Consider the following 19,338-nt stretch of genomic DNA (forward strand, 5'->3'; position numbering starts at 1 on the left):
CGGATCGCTGGTTCCGATTTTTGCCATGTTGGAAACCATATAGTTGAACGATGGTAGCGCCCCCCTGTCATTGAGTTTGGTGGGACAGTTCAGCGTGGGTCATCTATACCAACCACAGATATGGATAGATGCAGCATGTGAAAAAAAATTGTATGAAGACGAGCGTGCCACTTTTTAAACGTCATTAGTGTCATTTTAGCTAATTTTAGTGATTGCCGCAACGTAAAAATAATCGTATCATCGTACTGTACCTCTAGTAGGAAAAACTTTCGAGTTCGTTTCGTTGCGTATTCAAAGTGTCATCGAAAAATTTTGTATGAAAAATTAAACAGCGCCCCCTAGGGCGGCTATAATATAGGGGGCGCTGTTTAATTTTTCATACAAAATTTTTCGATGACACTTTGAATACGCAACGAAACGAACTCGAAAGTTTTTCCTACTAGAGGTACTGCATTCGCAAAGTCATCGAATGATATCGTGTGACTCGATTCGATAATTAATTAATTCCGATAAAACTGATATTTTGTTAAATTTATTATAGCTAGTCTGAATGTGGATTAAAATAATTTTGTAGCGGTAAACGTCATTCTATATTATGAATTTTCTTATTAATTTGCAATTAAATAATATTTTTATTGAATGTTTATCAAAGTAATGATCGTTATTCCATTGTATTAAACAGTACTACTAGTAAGTCATACCTATCTAATTTCATACTTTTAAATATCCTAGTACCTGACCTAGTTTCATAAAATAAAGACTAACTCAAGCTTTTTATTTTTAATAAAATGTAAAAATGCGTAGTTTTGCCAATACGTTTTCTTTCATTAAGCTAAGTCAGGTACCTAGTTTTAAAGATATTTCTAAACGACAAAATCCAGTGCCGTCGTATACATAGACGTATACTGCGATCACAGACCTGACTTCTTGATTTACTTGTTACTTGTGCTGTTAATTACAATTCTCAATCCGTAAATCCGCGTGTTTTCTATACAAACTGAGGTACTTGCATACAATGATTAAATCTATCGCCCCGCGCTCCCTAAGCTATAGGAAAGCTAAGAAAATTTTAGAAAATGGATATCTGCAACAATATTTTTAATTTTGTAACTGAAACGGATGTCACTTCGGAAGAGCCTGAAGATTAAATTCTAATTGAAAAAATAAAAAAATGTTAAACATTTTATACGTACCTACGTATAAGAACACATCGCAGCTGTTATAAATCGACAGAAAAGCAAATCCGCCGCGGCTTGAAACAGGAGTTAATCACTGGATGGAGTTACACAGTCCAAAAATCTTCTCTACTGATCGGCATTAACACACCAGGATAGTTCAAGAAGCGATTGAAATTAAGAAATATAAAAATTTCAATCGGTCTTAATTTCAGTCGGGAGGACGGATTAAAATTTTCACCAGTGTGGAATCCGCTGATTAATAAAATTAAATTATGCAATACGAATGATAAGTACGAATACGGATACTGTGAGGGTTCGTGTATCGTGTTACATCAATATTTGTAGTGTAACAAATGACAATATGAGGGTAGTTGAAAATGTTCAAGCCCGCCCGAACCACAACGCGAGCCGTCAGTCTGCTTGTGACTACACGGCTGCAGCATAGCAGCCTCAGATCATAGAAGGGATAGCAGCCTAAACGTCAAGCCGTGAGTACTTATGTAAACGTCGCGTTAAGACCCGTGTCTTTCTATCTTAGTTAAAACTGGTTTTTTTTCCAACCCTGATAGTTCATCATCATCATCATNTAACGAGTGTGATAGGTAGATTGGCAAGCAATCAAACCAACGCGTGCAGAACGATCGCGCCGGCGATGGCGATCTGAGCCCCGATTACGGTAATTTTTAACGTCAACAATCCAGACACGCTTCTCGATTCTGCGATACGATTGGTCGTTCAACAGCGTACGTCAGCTGATTTGACCAATCGTATCGCAGAATCAGAAACGCGTCTGGATTGTAGACGTTATAAAAGTTACCGTAATCGGGGCTCTGCACGCGTTGGTTTGGTTGAAGCTTTACAGTAAGTTATGTTACGTTATTTATTTGTACGATTAAATTAATAAAAAATTACGTTATATAATTTGTGTTTTAATTGTCAAATCAAAATCAAATCAAATAAATTTATTTGCGTGAAAAGTGGTCTACAAGTTCTTACAATATTAAAATGTCCGCACAGTCCACCAGAAGCTGACATGCAAATATTGTTAACATTATATTTAATTATTTAATACATTAAAATTTAATAAATTACATTTTGGTATTTAATTAATATTATTATTTTAGTGTCAATTTAATTTAATTAAAAATACATAATTTAATTAGTATGTAAATAAGTAGGTATTGATGGCAATTTCAAAGGTTACAAAATCTATTACACAGGACAAAATACTCATAGTTTATATCATGACATTGACAGTGGGGCGCCACCGTCAATACCGGATCGCTGGTTCCGATTTTTGCCATGTTGGAAACCATATAGTTGAACGATGGTAGCGCCCCCCTGTCATTGAGTTTGGTGGGACAGTTCAGCGTGGGTCATCTATACCAACCATGTTTTTAGTTTATTTTTAAATGGTTGCAAAGGAAGAGACTTTGTTGTTTCATCTAACCTGTTATAATTTTTTATGGCCATACAGTAAGCATTTTTTACTGTACACTAGTTTTCGTAGGAAAATTTACCACATTTACCAAATCATGTTGATGGGTCTACATGACGTTAGACTGTCTACGTTGTAGATTGCCCTGATACATTGTTTTTGTCTCCCTATCTACCTGAGTAGTTTTGTTCATATCGATTAGACAACTTACTTATATTTTTCTATCGAAATATTAGGTCCTCCTTATCTATGAAATTAGCGTTTTATATGGAGAATTTCACGAACATTAATTTTTCCATACTATCGTTTTTTAAGGAAACACACATTCAAATATTTAAGGCGGTTATCACACTGCGCCGCGCTCCGCCGCGGAGCGCGTGATTTTCATATAAAAAATCACGCGCTCGGACGCGTTGTCAGTGTGAAGTGCCGCGCGTGTTTTCTATATAAACTGAGGTAGTTGCATACAATGATTAAATCTGTCGCCCCGCGCTCCCTAAGCTATAGGAAATGCTAAGAAAATTTTAGAAAATGGATATCTGTAACAATATTTTTAATTTTGTAACTGAAACGGATGTCACTTCGGAAGAGCCTGAAGATTAAATTCTAATTGAAAAAATAAAAAAATGTTAAACATTTTATACGTACCTACGTGAACACATCGCAGCTGTTATAAATCGACAGAGGAGCAAATCCGCCGCGGCTTGAAACAGGAGTTAATCACTGGATGGAGTTACACAGTCCAAAAATCCTCTCCACTGATCGGCATTAACACACTAGGATAGTTCAAGAAGTGATTGAAATTAAGAATCATAAAAATTTCAATCGGTCTTAAATTTCAATCGGGAGGACGGATTTAAATTTTCACCAGTGTGGAATCCGCTGATTAATAAATTATGCAACCGCGAATTTTGCCGTCAAGAAGTACGAATACGGATACTGTGAGGGTTCGTGTATCGTGTTAACATCAATATTTGTAGTGTAACAAATGACAATAATTATGAGGGTAGTTGAAAATGTTCAAGCCCGCCCGAACCACAACGCGAGCCGCCAGTCTGCTTGTGACTACGGCTGCAGCATAGCAGCCTCAGATCATAGAAGGGATAGCAGCCTAAACGTCAAGCCGTGAGTACTTATGTAAACGTCGCGTTAAGACCCGTGTCTTACTATCTTAGTTAAAACTGTTTTTTTTTCCAACCCTGATAGTTAAAGACCCAATATTATGAAATTTTCCTAATTTGAAACTTCCTATCAGTCGCCCTTCAAAAGCGTGTTGTCCCAGGCGCCAAGCTATGTTATGATTCAAAAAATATTGTTTTCTATAGAAAACGTGCGTCGAGCGCGTTGGTGTTGTCTTCTAAAGAAGACCGTGGCGCTCAAGTCAGAGGTGGAATTGTGTAAAGCAATCGTTATCATTTGACAGTTCATAACGTACGATTATTCTGTCAAACGCTTTGTTTAACTGCGGGTCTAGTCAAAACGCACTTTAAAATCGCAAACCCATCGCAAACCAGTCGCAAACAAATAAACAAATCGCAAAAGAGGTCGATAACAAAAAAGGCTTAGGGTATTTCTTCGGAGGCAAAACTTTCGATGTCTTTGGGTATAGTTCTGTAACCAACTAACAAAATGGCATGCAATATTTTTTTTCGTATAGCTTAGCTATAGCCCTATCTGGCGCAAATTGCATTTGACATAATTGCTGTCTTTATACAAAATNGATCTCGTAAAGAGAGTTTCCCAACAGGTAGGCCTTCGGATGAACATGGACAAAACGAAGCTTATGTCGAACGTCCATGTTGCGCCCTACCCGGTGTCGGTTGGGAGCTCGGACAAACGATCCAGCTAGGTAGGTCCAATTTCGAGAAGGAGGTCAATCGTCGAATCCAACTCGGCTGGGCAGCGTTCGGGAAACTACGCAACATCTTTTCGTCCAAAATACCCCAGTGCCTGAAGACGAAAGTCTACAACCAATGTGTGTTACCTGTGATGACTTATGGCTCGGAAACGTGGCCCCTCACTATAGGCCTTATACAGAAGCTCAAAGTTGCACAGCGTGCTATGGAGAGGGCTATGCTCGGTGTTACCCTGATAGTTAAAGACCCAATATTATGAAATTTTCCTAATTTGAAACTTCCCATTAGTCGCCCTTCAAAAGCGTGTTGTCCCAGGCGCCAAGCTATGTTGTGATTAAAATAATATTGTTTTCTATAGAAAACGTGCGTCGAGCGCGTTGGTGTTGTCTTCTAAAGAAGACCGTGGCGCTCAAGTCAGAACTAATAACCTAGTGACGGTTAGCGCTCTCCTGTAAATGTTATAAGGTTGTCCAGCGTGGCAAAATCAGAATTAAAAGAAAAATGCTTAAAAATTTAAAAACACGCTTTTAATTACTGCACTAAAAGGCAGGATACTGGACATTATCTAGCACTAAAGTGCTCGAAAGGACAAATTTAATAAACCCAAACTCGATGCGATTCCGCCGTTTCGTTTAGGAGTTCCTATGGCCACCTTCCAGTTTCATCATCAGACCAGCTCGATGGTACCATAATATTGTATTGTCATCTGATCTCTTAGAGTCTGATCTACAATTTTATAACTGCCAAGTTTCATGATGATACAAGAATTAGAAGTGCGTGTCATTCAGATTACATAGTTAGTTACAGACCTAATAAAACCGTGTTAAAAACAGATGGGGACGGGCCACGTACGGACATAATTAACTCTGTGGACATAGCAATGGCATTATTAAATAGCTAACTAATCTGTGGTAGACACAAACTAATTAATTGTTCGATTATGGAAAAAAATAAAAAATATGGGTCTAATATTTTCTAATTCTCTATCAGACGGACTAAATAGAATTTCGATTTCATTACCCAGTCATCATCCCTATTCCAGGTCGTAGCTGAGTGGCACCCTGCGCTAGTCGGGTGAGTATTATACAAATTACTGTATATAGTGATCGTGCCGGTTGAAGTAGCGTCATGACCGTAAGCGGTCAAAGGTAAATAATATTAATTTTCGACGAAGTTAAATTTGTAAACTAGTCAAAAATTGTCCAATACGACCCTTAAAACTACCTCAATTACACTGAAAAGTCACCCTAATATAGTTCTTGCATAAACCGATCGAATCACGAAAAATAATTGTTTGGCCTAGCGAAAAAGTCTACCTGCCTAGACACAAAAGGGTGGGTGGGAGGGCGAATTTTTGAATTCGATGACGTCGGATTTCTACAAATGGGGTGTCTATGGATAGGGCTCGCAGAGACGAACAAAACAAGCCGGTTCACGTTGGGGGTGACCCTAGAATATTTTGAAGTTAACGCCCAAAAACCGTTTCAAAATAAAAAATAAGGTTTTTGNATGGAAGTGAGTTTTATCGCGAAAAGGTCTATGAAAGAAGTTTTAATAGAAGATTAAGAGGTAAGCTATATAATAATGTATTTTTTTATGATTTACGCGTATTAATATATAAGGAAATGATATAAGAAAATATCTTTATTTACTTAAGCGGTGTTTACAATTTTTTTTTCAAACTTAGGCGGTGTTTCAAACTGTATTTTAATTCTTTTAGGAAGCTATATCAGTGAAATACACTATTGATGGAGAAGGAATTGATTCTTGAAGTATTCCGAGTTCAGGTGATGAATTGTTATGTGCACAATTACAAGATGCAGGACATAAACGGCGTAAACAACTGCCCAGGTTTCAATCGAATCGAAGGCTTTCTCATAATTCACAAACGCCAGGCAAAGTGGCTGATTATGCTCCTCGGTCTTCTGTATAATCTGCCGCAGCGTATGTATGTGATCTAAGAAACTAAAGCCTGCTAGCCAGCCTGGAAACCAGCTTGATCAGGAGGCTGGAAAGCGTCGAGTCGGCGAGCTAGACGATTCATAATTACTCGAAAACAACTTGTAGACATGATTCAGAAGTTAGATGGGACTATAATTCTTAAACAACATTTTATCGCCGTTTTTTGAAGAAGAGTATCACCACACTTCTGTGCCGTGCCGTAGGAGTTTTTCCCTCGAGGATGACGGAATAGAACAGCTTCCAAAGAGCCTTTAGCATCGACATTTCACTTGCTTTTAAAAGCTGAGCCGTAATTCTATCATCACCTGGGGCCTTGTTGTTTATCAGCTGTTCCAGAGCTATTCCAAACTCGTGTAGACTGGCGTTCAGGATATCTTATTTATTGTGTCGGGTCAATCTAGCTCTTGGGTCTTCAGCTAGATTTGTTACAGGTGTGAACACAGTCGTGTATAATTCCGTAGAACTTCTCAACCTCTTTCAGTATCTCAGGCCCCGACGCTATTCTCGGTCTTCAACTTGGTCAGTTGGCTTTGGCCAACAGACAGACGAATCTCTTACGAACACCTTAGAGCCCTTGTTATGCTCAATCGTCTGTATTATATGCGTAGGTCGCGAGTCAAAAGACTTAGAGATCTATCTGTTAAGACGCCGATACTGAGTAGCATCTTCAGATGACTGCAGATCCATGTTTCGTCTCTCTTCTATAAGGTTATTGATGAGATCAGAGATCTTTTTTGTTTCTCTTAAACGACGGGTTTTAAAAACCTTAGACCCAGTCATTTAGACAATTCCCAAGAACCTGCCATTGTACTCTTTCACCACATTTTTGCAATGTATGGCATTGGAAACGATTTTGCAACTCGAGTTGAGCTTTCGAGGTTGGATGGACGCTGGGCGGAGTGTAGACTTTATCAGTCGACATCTATCGATATTCGGACTTATATTTAATGTGCTTCCTGTTTTGAATAAATTGACCACATAGACAACATGCTTCTATGTCGATAAGATGAATTTGATCTCATATTTCATAGCGTCATTGGGATGCAACGAAATCTACTTTAGCTGTTTTGGCTTTCTGAAGAAGGAGTTCATCATCCCTCTCCTTAAAGCCAGCCAGCAGTTAGCCACGTGCGTTCCTCTCTCCGTACCCAAATTGCCCCACTTCCAGCTCATTGTCGTTTCGTTTGCCCAGTTTCGCGTTGAAGGCCCCCCCTCACAATATTTGATCTACACACTGTGATTCTTAAGATTTAGGTTAAAGATAGGATAGGTCATAGGTTATAATGATTGTTTAATTATTTTTTTAAATAATTCTTAATAAAATTTTTCTTTGTAAATCATCTATTAATACCTTATTCCTTTACATTTCGGCAAACAACACCGCCTAACTCTACAAAAAAATCAGTCAATACCGCTTAAGTCATAAAATATAGGTTAAAATAAAGTAAATCGTAAAATTAAGTATAAATAATTATTTCTTAACCGCTAAATAAAGTATTTAATAAGTAACAATAGGAAAAATCCACCGATTTCTTAAAATAAACAGTTTTTTTCGTCTCCTGTAAAGTTGGTAAAAATGACTTACGCGGTGTTGTTAGCTAAGGGACGTTTTGCTGTTCCATCACCACCACGTCTCAGATCCGTGCGCGAGCACTGCTCGGAGTTTCCCTGAGTGATCGAATCAGAAATGACCGATGTAGTCCACAGAATTGCTAAACTCAAGTAGCAGTGGGCGAGACACGGTAGCTCGAAGAGCTGATGATCGTTGCTTGGGGCAGAAAAGTTTTCGAATGGTGACCGCGGGCCGGAAGACGCAGAGTGGGTAGGTCTCCCATTAGGTGGACCGACGATCTGGTGAAGGTCGTGGGAAGTACTTGGATGCGGGCAGTGCAGGATCGGCAATTTTTAGAATTTTTGTTGTTGTTTGTGTACATCTTCTACACTTCAGGAACCCTATGAATTTTGATAATCAACAGTGAGTCGGATGAAATCGGGTTATTAGATTCTATTATCAATAAAATCTAAAGTAGGTACCTACCTATCAGAGCCATGTAATTAAAACTTTAATTTTGTTCACTACGAACATCATACATCCCGTATCTCATCATAGTTTTTGTTTATCTGTTACTAGTTTCCGCCCGCGACTTCGCCCGCGTCAATCTGCCAAATTTAATCAAAATCGGTTCAGTGGTTTAGGCGTAAAAGCGAGACAGACAGACACACACACAGACAGAGTTACTTTCGCATTTATAATATTAGTATAGATAATCCTAACCCAAGTTATGAGGATTTAATTTAATTTCGCCGGATCGTTTTGGCGGGGGCACTCGTATCCCGTGCCCTCAGATGTTTAAATAGCCGTTTCGTTGCAAAACACTCAATATTTTATTTATTTAAAACTGTTTATAAGTTTATTGCATAAAAAAAATATATCGGAGTACAAAAGGAGAACTTTCCATACCATAGCTTCCCTTCCAGACAACTTATTTAATGTAACGCAATCTTGCCATGAGACTCATGGGAGACCGACTGTTTCAAGAGTTTCTGACACAAAATGTTATCTTCACTCAAAATTCACAGTCAAAATTCTTGTAAAAATATATGTTTAATACACAATAAATTTAGTAGATAACTAATTAAACCTAAAAAAATATTGTTTAAAGTTCAGGTAATGAAAGCTTAACCTAGAGCTCTAGAGCCTAGCGTCGATCCAGGCGGAGTACGCGGTGACGCGCGTGTGCGCGGCGGGGAAGCCGAAGCTGCAGCCCGCGTCTGCGCCGAACGACACTATGCCGATCTGCGGACAAACGGCATCATTAGTGTCACTAGTCAGAAAACAATTATATTGCAGTTAACATAAAGGCAGGAGAGGCCTATGTTCAGCAGTGGACATCCTGTGGCTGAAATGATGATAATGATGATGAGACAGTGCGCAAAATATTTAAATGGTTCTAGAAAACTTATTTTATCGGTTTAGCGAGTGAGCGAGTGAGCCAAGGGAGCATCATCCATTCCGCCCATCCGTTGTATGGGCCTAAGGCCTCAGCCTCGAACTTAGCGGGCAGCGGGGCGGGAGCGGCGGCGGCGCTGGAGCGGGGCGGGCAACGCAGACCCGTTCTCGAAGCAAGCGGGCAGCTCGCGCGGCGCTTTAGCGGCGAAGTGTTGGGTCCGGGGTTGTATTGTCGAGATATTTGTTTTTATTCGCAAACGAAATGTCTGAACAACGGCGACAATTTTATTTCGATTCAAATTTATTCCTAACGCTCGATTTATTGTGGGCAAAAGAAGGATTGCGCTGCCCGCTCGTTGCCCGCTCCCTCGCCGCTGCCCGCTCGTTGCCCGCTGCCGCGCCGCTGTTTTCGAGAACCGGTCTATTTGATTTTACGCATAAGATCCTGCCGCTCCCGCGCCGCCGCCGCCGCCGCCCCGCTGCCCGCTAAGTTCGAGGCTGAGGCCTAATACATTCGTGGGTGGGATGTGCCCGCGCTATACTGACCAGGGTGCGGTCGGCGCCGGCGCCGATGACGAGCGGGCCGCCCGAGTCGCCGGCGCACACGCTCATGCCGCCGGCGCTGCTGGTGCACAGCACGCCGTTGCCGATCATCACCGTCGCCCACGTCAGCCGACAGTTGGCGTTGGTCATCACGTGCAGCATCACCTGCCTTTTGTCACTATTCTCCACCGACATTACTTCTGAAAGTTTTCAAAGTATTTGCTCTAAATAAAAATCCGATCATCATTGAACTTACTGTTAATGAAATATTTGAAACTAATTAGTGAAGTTGATACAAATAGTTAATCGAAGATTTAGGAATTTTATCATTCACTGAACACTATGAGCATTAAGGAAGTTTAATTCGCAATAAGTTGAAAGTATAATTATTATCCGTACGAAAATAAACAAGTAAGAATTATTATTATCCGCACGAACTAACCGTTAGAGCTGCGGCCGTATCCGACGGCTGTCGCCCACGTGTCCGCGTACGTCAGGGAGCCGCTGGCCGGCTGGATGGGCTGGATGTATGCTGAAAAAATTACGCGGGATTAAGTTTACAAATGGTTACTGCAACAGTTTTGGTCAAATTCAAATTCAAATTCAAATTCAAATTATTTATTTGCAATAAATAGGGTTTACAAAAAGCAGACAAGTTTGATTTTAAATGACTAACCTGTGTATTCGACGTAAGGGTGAGTGATGATGGCGATGTCGTTGGCATATGTGACGGGGTTGAAGCTGGCGTGGATCTCCACGTCGGAGGTGCTGACGCGCGTGCCGCCGACGAACAAGCGCTCGGAGCCGTACACCACGGTGAACAGCCGCGCCTGCGAGCGCCCGTCCCACCAGCAGTGCGCCGCCGTCAGCGCCTTGCGCGGCCGCAGCAGCGACGCGCCGCAGATGGACGTGCGCCCGTCCACGAGCGTGATGATGAGCCCGCCCTGTGGGGCATTTTTACACTCACAGATACGTTGCTCATACGATTTAAATCAACTCATATTTTGACGATTTCAAGATAGATACCCAATTAGTGGACCTTATCTTTGTGCGATAAAGATTACTTATAAACATGTACTAGATTAAATATAGCAAGTATGTCACGATTTTTGAATATGAAAGATTGAGGAGTTACCAGGTAGGGGTGTGCTCCAGCATTGACTGGAACCCCGCCGATGATGCGGCCGCTGGCGAGCGCCAGCTCGTGCTGGCGGACGCGCGCGGCGAGCGGCACGCCGGCCGCTTCGTGGTAGCCCTGCAGCGGCTGCGGCGCGCTCGCCGTCGCTCCCGCCGTCGCCGCCACCATCGCCGCCGCCGCCATCGCGCATACCATCAACAACAAGGACGACTTCATTCTCGAAATAGCAACCAACAAGAGATACCAAATATTTACTCATCTGTTTATTTATATGAAAATAAGGTGAATACCCGCGCTTATCTATAAAGGAAAATTGATTGTATTGATTTTATTAAAATGATAATTATATTATCGTAAATAATTGTTTTATCTTTCTATTAAAGATCTAACAGAATGATTGTTTAGAAAGCTTAGTTCGTGATTGTGGTGTCCTAGGTAGGATCTCAAATGTAGCTGTAAGGTCAGTCGGTCCAGATAATTTAAGACGCAAGACTTGCGTCAGACTCCTAATATTATATAAAATGAAATCTCTTGAAATTGAAATTTTCTTTTCAGTTCAGACCTTCATCAGGCAGCCGTCTGTCCGGACTCTGGAAGTACAGCGGTAAACTCATGAGAGTACCTGATTATTTGCGGTTCATGTAAGCAAAACAGTGTGTCTGTGATTGCAGACAGTATGTAGGTACATTACTTTGAAAAACTATAAGTAGGTATTCAAAGAGGTTAAAGTCTACATAAAAACAAAGCCAGATTATTAATTATAATAAAAAAATTAAGACTGGCATTTATTTATTTATTTATTTATTTAATGAAAGAAACATACAGCTTTTATATTACTTAAAGGTACAGGAAAAAGTTTAGTTTATTCATAAGCCAAAAAAGTTTCCAATGTTAATTTGTCAATAGCGAAGACATATTATAAAAAGTTTCGTAGTAATTTAACTAGGTAATTTCGTTCATCAGAAACAAGATAATCCCACTTAAACGTGGTCAACCTTCTTAACATGTGAAGTAAAAACACGCAGAGAACAATTGAATATATCAATGTGGCTGTATCGAACATTATGTGTGTTGCAAGCACGAACAAGAAATCTATTCTTCTTTCATTCATTCTCAACAGACATACGACAGACGACTCCAACTCTGCGAAGATATTAGCGACTTCGAGTAAAAATAATATAATTTAGCCAAAAATAATAACAATCATTTATTCGGTGGTAATCAATATAATGTGTATATTATTTTAATGAGTAGGTAATGTACTGTACAAACCTACTATGAAGAAAATCTTGCGACAAGCTTTAATTTACATACATTTATTTATTGTTAAACTTTTTGATTCATTCGACTCCCTCCAACCGTCGTGAAAGAAAGAAAGAGCGTCTGAAATGTATACGGTGACGCACATTGATGATTTGCATGACCGCCTAAAGATTCACTTCACTTACTATGTGCCCTGTCCCATTGCCACTTCAGCTTGCTAATCCGTCGGGTTATGTCAAACAATAACCTTGTAATAACAATATTTTTTAAATTCAAACTTAATTTCACGCGGGTGAAGCCGCGGGCAAAAGCTAGTAAAAATATTACGTTGGTATATTTGGTGACATAAAGCAATCTGGATCCCATTCAAGGACGCAGCGACCACGACCTCAATTCTAACTATCAAGATATAAATATCTGCAAGCTATGCTAAGGGCCAGATCAACGTCCTTTATTTAATGATATGATCAATCATTTATTAATTGGTATAGATACAATATTTCCGGATAAGATAATAGCGGGTATTCACCGTGCATTCATATAAATAAACTTTTCTGTTTGGAAGAGTTATCTGTAGCTGTTGACCATGGCCGCACTGAAGTCGTTCCTGCTGCTGACGGCGTGCGCGGCGGCGCTGGCGGGGCGCGCGCCCCAGGCCTACTACCACGAGGCCGAGGGCATCCCGGCCATGGCGCGCATCCACGCGCAGGAGCAAGCTCTGAGAGACAGCCGCATTTCTCTGGGGATCCAAGTCCCTAGAGGAACACACCCCTACATGGTGAGTCCCATGTGTGAATCCGACGTAGCCAGCGAGGGTTGAGGGATATATCTTAGACGCTCAGTTGAGACAGGTACCTACCTCGCGAAGTAGTCCTCACAAACAGTATGTGGCAGGCCGGGCTCGTGATCCACCTGGTGGACGGGCGCACGTCGATGTGCGGCGCGGCCATGCTGAGCCACACGCGCGCGGCTACGGCGGCGCACTGCTGGTGGGACGGCCGCGCGCAGGCGCGCCACTTCACCGTCGTGTACGGCGCCGACAGCCTCACCGTGGGCGGGCTGCGCCTGCTCACCAGCGACGTCGAGATGCACGCCAGCTTCAACCCTCTCACCTACGCCAACGACATTGCCATCATCACTCACCCTTACGTCGAATACAATGGTCAGCAAATGGGACTACATTTTGTATATGTGTACATTATTATTTTGATTTATACTGTATACTTTTCCTAGATACTGTCAGTTTTTGCCTGTTTTTACAGACTATATCAATCGGATCTTAGTTCCCACCGGCACGCTACAGTACGTCGACACTTGGGCGGTAGCCGTCGGCTTCGGACGCACCACCAACGGTATGTGATTATGTGACACACTACACTATACTACAATACCTACACTACACTATACTACAATACCTACACTACACTACAGCAACTTATTCACACGGAGACCCTTGTAACATAATTTATCTCCGTATCCCTAATCCAATTTATTTTAATGCGTTTAGATGTGTATACTTGCATTTAGATGTATAGAAAATATTATTTTGATTTCTTACATTTCTGAAACTACCAGTCGCATTCACATGTTAATATTACAGATCCGACCATCGCTCAGAGCTTCGACAAGAGACAGGTGATGCTGCAGGTGATCGCGAACCTGACGTGCCGCAACGTGTGGGCGGCGTCGCTGGTGGGCAACGGCGTGCTGTGCACCAGCAGCGCCGGCGGCATGAGCGTGTGCGCCGGCGACTCGGGCGGCCCGCTCGTCATCGGCGCCGGCGCCGACCGCACCCTGGTCAGTAACTCAGGAACGTGAACGAGCCACTACAATGGCTTTTTTTATGCATAACAAGGCAGGTATCTGACCACAATCACACCTGGTGTTAAGTGGGATGCAGTCTGGGATGGTATGGCCCTGATCTTTTTTACGTTTGAAAAAGCTTTTCGCAATACATGCCGCTGTTCAGTCAACTCCGCTAATCAGAAAAGTGCCAAGCGCTGCCCTCGAAAGGACTGCCACTGCCTACCCTGCCTGCCTCTGTGCATTTCAGACGTGGTTAACATTGATTGTTATTGTGTCAGATCGGCATCGCGTCGTTCGGCACGGACGCGGCGTGCGGGCTGGGCTTCCCCGCCGGCTTCACGCGCGTCACCTCCTACTCCGCCTGGATCAACGCTAGAATCTAATCTTCTACGAGTACTTCTACGATTTTGCTTTAGCTCTATAAACGATACACTCTTTTTAAATCTTACATGTGATACAATTTAAGTGTAAGTTTAAAAATTTTGTTAAAATATTTTTGTGTGGAGGTAGTTACCGTTAGGTATCCGAATAAATAATAGGTATCTTGTGTACTATGTACACACGCTATGTGTTGTATTATTTTTTAAGGCTGTACCTAATCAATAGTTGTTATTAAAGTTTGTCTGATAAATCAATCTTTCACTATATGTTTTCCGAATAAAATAAAACAAATCTTCACCACAGAATAACTCAAAAGTAACAAATCTACATAATGTTTTTACAGTAAACGTAAAATAATGTCTCCATTCTGAAACGTCAAGGCGAAGTGACAAAAATCAAAAACTAAAACAACCCAGTGTTGATAGTATCGCCGTCCTGTAAATGTCATAATCCCTGTTTATCGAACGTGGCAAAAATCAGAACTAATAATCCAGGATAGATAGTAGCATCCTGACAATAACATAGCTGGGTTGATTCAAGAAATCTTTATTTCTAAATTATGCCGCCAACATTCGTAAAACTTAATTCGTTCTCTCAGCCAATAACAACGCCCATTCCTACTGGCAGATTGGTGGGAATCAATCCTGATTGGCTGACACTTTTAGTGTGATGGCCGTCCTCGCCGCGAGATGCAACTTTCGAATTGTTGTTGCAAATCCTATAATATTTTGCATATTTTGACTATATTTCCGTCTGAGAAGTGTTGCGTTGTGGGTGAACTATCTCCATGCTCCATCGTGTGTGTCTTGGTGCGAACAATTCCAGCTGGGATCCGACTTGCACGTAAAGACCGCGTGGCTGACTTTAAACGGAAAATATCTGGTGAGTGTAGTTATCTTATTGGTGGTGAGTGAGCGAACCGCCATTCGTAATCTTTCCATCTGGGTCTGACCCAAAGTGTGTGCTATCTGACCAAAGTCTGTTCGGGAAGGGCCACTGACTGCACATTTTTACTACCCGTTTTTAACCAACTTCAATAAAGTTAAGTATCTCATAATATTTTTAGATAGATACTTAGGTATGTTCCCCGATTACTCGAAGACGCCTACATCAATTTGGAAAATTGATTTTTGTATGTTGATACATAATTATTATTGATCGTATTTTATTGTACCTACATGAATCGGTTCAATGGTTACTTTAGTATCTTGAAAAGTTATAACTTTCCCTATTATAGTAGCATTTTTGATCGGCCACAATTTTATTGGACAACGGTAGGGTTATTGGTGGGACTTCGTTGAAATAGTTAAATCGCCCACATGGAACTTGACCACTAACGTTACTATATGATGATCTATGCCGATCTGGTTATCAACAGTGGGCCTTTATGCTTTTTTGCTACTGTTGGCTGAACAACGTTGGTATAACTGCAGTAAATAAAAGTTGTCCCAACAGAAATTTGAGACAACTAACCAACGGTAGGAATATTGTTGAAATATGGTGATGATGAAATACTGGCCCTTTATGAAATGTTAATAGTTTGTAGGCATAGAAGTATTTTTTGTATCAATGATAGAATCTTATTTCTATTCATGTTATTTAATTTTATGGGCTATAATTTACACTTTTATGGGCTATGCCTGAAATAAATACCTTTTATTTTATTTATTTACCTATTTATTTAATTTTAATAATTTATTATTATGGGAGTGAATAAAATCAAACTATTAACGATTCGCTCCACAAAGACGACTGGAAACTATTATTAAAATTGAGGCCCAGTGACAAACGAGCACCGCATGTTATAGTCATGGCCTCTGTGTTCATAGGCATCATACATTTTTCCACACAACTTGAAACCTGACACGCCGGGCAGTGCCAGTGGCGCGCGGTGGGGGATCCGGGGTGGGGGAAGTTTCATTAAAATCGGTTCAATAAATTTAACGTGACAGACAACCAACATGACGATAGCATTCATACAAACCTTCTTATCAATAATAATATTAGTAGGTTATGTTATTAATTTTAGTGTTATTATAAAAAAATATTTTATGTTTTTGTTTAAATAAAGTATTTTGGATATTAAAGAAAAAGCAAAATAATGAGCTGATACTTAAAAAGCTACTTGAAGACCCAAACTTTAAATCAACAATAGAAAAAAAGGTTGTTATTTTGAGTATATTTTATCACATTGACACAATTTAACACGGAAGCTGACGTGGGTTCAGTTGGGTTTCTTCAAGTTAGGTTCTTTTCAGNCGCATGTCTCCTCAAGAAGAGGACAGTTTACTTGGTGTGGGACGTCTGCCGCGTAGAGGACTACGTGAGCGTGACGTGCTGCACCAAGTGCCAGCTTTATGGGCACCCGGAGCGGTACTGCCGGTCCGCTGAAGCGTACTGCGGCAAGTGCTGCAGCACGGAACACCGATCCGCCGAATGCACTGTGGAGACTCCACGTTGCGCTACCTGCACCCGTTTCAAGAAGCCGGGTGCAGAGGGACACACCACCGCATCTCCGCAGTGCCCAGCGCGTGTCTTCGCCGAGAGCCGCATGGTTGCCGCCACCAACTATAGCGTTCGCTAGCGGGATTCTTCGGGTAGGGCAGATTAACCTGGCGGGCGCGGCGCTTGCCACGGAGGAGCTGCCGGCGCTGGCGCGCGAGCTGGGACTCGACATCGTTCTAACCCAAGAACAATACTCGAGGTCCCAGTTCATCATCCAGACCGGCCCCACCTCCCGTGCGGGCGTCTTCGTCTGCCGGCCGGACCTAACCGTCGCTGCGCTTCACCACCTGTCCACGGTCGATTGCTTCGTCGTGCATGTGCGGGAGGTCGATGCCTATCTGGTATCGGCCTACTTCAAGTACGGCGACAGCATCGACCCGCACCTTGAACACATGGAGATCGTCATGGAGGCCCTGCGCGGTAAGAACGTGATCGTCGGCGTGGACAGTAACGCCCACTCCGTGCTTTGGCACTGTGCTGAGGAGCANTCGAAGAGCTGCTGCAGATGGCATGCCAGAGGGCCGTCGACTCGGCGGCTAAACTCCTCGACGCCAGATTGGGGGATCTGGAGAGCCGTCTGCCGCCCCAGAAGACCCTCCGCCCCCCGCTCGCGGCCGATAGAAAGACTCCCCCGGCCCCTACGGAGGGCCCAACCCCAGCGCCAAGGCCAGCCCCCGGGCCAAGGAAGACACGCCCGACAAGGCCGCAACCCCCATCCCAGCCGGAACCAGTAGCTTCCAGCCAAGAGGTCCAGACGGCGCCCTCATCGGCTCCTCCAGCCGAAACATGGGCCACCGTGACACGGAAGGGGAAGAAGAAGAAACCCAAGACTGCCGCCGCTTCCCAACCGGTCCCTGCGCCCAGGACGGCTTCAACGGCGCCGAAACCGAAGCCCAAGCGGGTGAAACTGACCCCTCCCCGCAGCGCGGCCATCGTGGTGACGCTGCAGCCAGAGGCGGCAAAGAGGGGGTCTACCTACAAGGAGGTGCTCACCAAGGCCAAGGCTGCAGTGGACCTGTCCGAGCTGGGTATCCCCAGCATAAAGGTCACTGACTCGGCGACCGGAGCTCGTCTTATCGAGGTTCCTGGCGCTGAGTCCAGAGAAAAGGCCGACAAGCTGGCGGACAAACTGAAGGCGGTTCTCGGTGGCGACGTGACTGTCACCAGACCTGAGAAGCGCGCGGGCGTGCGCATCTCTGGCCTGGACGAGTCCGTCACCAGGGAGGAGGTCGCCGAAGCAGTGGCCAACAAGACGGGTTGCTCTCTGGAAGCTGTCAGAGTGGGGGAGATCCGGCGCAGCTCCCGTGGAGAGGGTATAGCCACACTCAGCTGCCCGGTTGTTGCGGCCAAGGCACTGTCGGAGGCCGGCCGCTTCCTGATTGGGTGGACCTCGGCCCGTGTCCAAATCTTGGAGGCCCGACCCATGCGCTGTTTTAAGTGCATGGGGCTTGGACACACCCGACAGCTGTGCCCTTCTTCGGCTGACCGCAGTGGCCTGTGCTTCCGGTGTGGTAATCCGGGGCACAAGGCCGCCGAATGTTCGGCAAAGGACGCGCGCTGCGCTGTTTGCGCTGAAGCCGGCCGCGATGCCAGCCATCACATGGGGGGTAGGAATTGCAACCCCCCGCAAACAAGAGGGAAGACAGCCGCAGGGGCTCTGGTCCCCCTGGTAGAGGAGCACCATGAGCAGTGCGAGGAGGCAGACATGCTCGATGGGTAGTCGCCAAATCTGCCTCCTCCAGGGGAACCTTAACCACGCTGCTGGGGCGCAGGATCTCTTTCTGCAATCCCTAGCAGCGTGGAACATTGACGTTGCGGTTGCCGCAGAACCCTACTGGGTTTCCCCTCAACCCCATTGGGCAGGAGATTCCGGGGGTCACGTGGCCATCGTCTGCCGCACGGGACCCGCTGCCAAACCCCTCATACCGCGGGAGCGTGGCCCCGGGTTTGTCTCGGCTGTTTGGGGGGAGTACGGAATCGTCGGTGTGTACTTCTCGCCCAACCGACCTCTGTCGGACTTTGAGGCATTCCTGCACACTCTGGGGCCGGTAGTCCAAAGGCTTGCGCCGCACCAGGTTGTCCTTATGGGCGACCTGAACGCCAAATCGCAGGCTTGGGGCGGGAACACCACCGACGTCCGAGGCAGGGCCCTCGAGGACTGGGCGACGGAGGTCGGGCTGTCGGTCCTTAATACCGGGACAGATTACACGTGCGTGCGGCCGCAGGGCAACTCAAGGGTGGATGTTTCTTTCGCTACCCCTGCGACGGCACGCCGTGTAGTCAACTGGCGGGTAATGGAGGAGGAGACTCTCTCGGAC

The 19,338-nt window shown here is 43.8% G+C and overlaps 3 protein-coding genes across 5 annotated transcripts; 2 read left to right on the forward strand and 1 right to left on the reverse strand.

The window, feature by feature from the left end:
- Positions 1-9,020: 9,020 nt before the first annotated feature.
- Positions 9,021-11,307, reverse strand: LOC114359887 (collagenase-like). 2 transcript variants are annotated; one of them, XM_028314420.1, is made up of 5 exons: positions 11,063-11,307; positions 10,604-10,871; positions 10,370-10,459; positions 9,931-10,127; positions 9,021-9,231 (listed from the first exon to the last, which is right to left on the reverse strand). In XM_028314420.1, the coding sequence occupies exons 1-5, from the start codon at positions 11,279-11,281 to the stop codon at positions 9,127-9,129; spliced, it is 879 nt and encodes a 292-aa protein (XP_028170221.1). In that variant the 5' UTR covers positions 11,282-11,307; the 3' UTR covers positions 9,021-9,126. The 2 variants fall into 2 exon arrangements, with proteins under 2 accessions (XP_028170221.1, XP_028170230.1); XM_028314429.1 differs by lacking the exon at positions 9,021-9,231 and adding an exon at positions 9,393-9,468 and having other exon boundaries at positions 9,890-10,127.
- Positions 11,308-12,844: 1,537 nt separating this feature from the next.
- LOC114360046 (collagenase-like) lies at positions 12,845-14,802 on the forward strand. 2 transcript variants are annotated; one of them, XR_003656478.1, is made up of 6 exons: positions 12,845-13,106; positions 13,223-13,490; positions 13,591-13,680; positions 13,929-14,125; positions 14,413-14,575; positions 14,617-14,802. XR_003656478.1 is itself a non-coding variant. In XM_028314605.1 (5 exons), exons 1-5 carry the CDS (start codon positions 12,915-12,917, stop codon positions 14,515-14,517), a joined length of 852 nt encoding a protein of 283 aa, XP_028170406.1. In that variant the 5' UTR covers positions 12,845-12,914; the 3' UTR covers positions 14,518-14,769. The 2 variants fall into 2 exon arrangements, 1 of the variants encoding a protein (XP_028170406.1); XM_028314605.1 differs by having other exon boundaries at positions 14,413-14,769.
- Positions 14,803-16,872: 2,070 nt separating this feature from the next.
- On the forward strand, positions 16,873-18,785 carry LOC114360252 (uncharacterized). Its single transcript, XM_028314875.1, has 2 exons — positions 16,873-17,440; positions 17,506-18,785. Exons 1-2 carry the CDS (start codon positions 16,873-16,875, stop codon positions 18,738-18,740), a joined length of 1,803 nt encoding a protein of 600 aa, XP_028170676.1. The 3' UTR covers positions 18,741-18,785.
- The last annotated feature ends 553 nt before the right edge of the window (positions 18,786-19,338 follow it).

The sequence above is a fragment of the Ostrinia furnacalis genome, unplaced genomic scaffold, assembly GCF_004193835.3.
Source record: "Ostrinia furnacalis isolate ACB-3 unplaced genomic scaffold, ASM419383v2 OfSCF0319, whole genome shotgun sequence".
Lineage (NCBI taxonomy): Eukaryota > Metazoa > Arthropoda > Insecta > Lepidoptera > Crambidae > Ostrinia > Ostrinia furnacalis.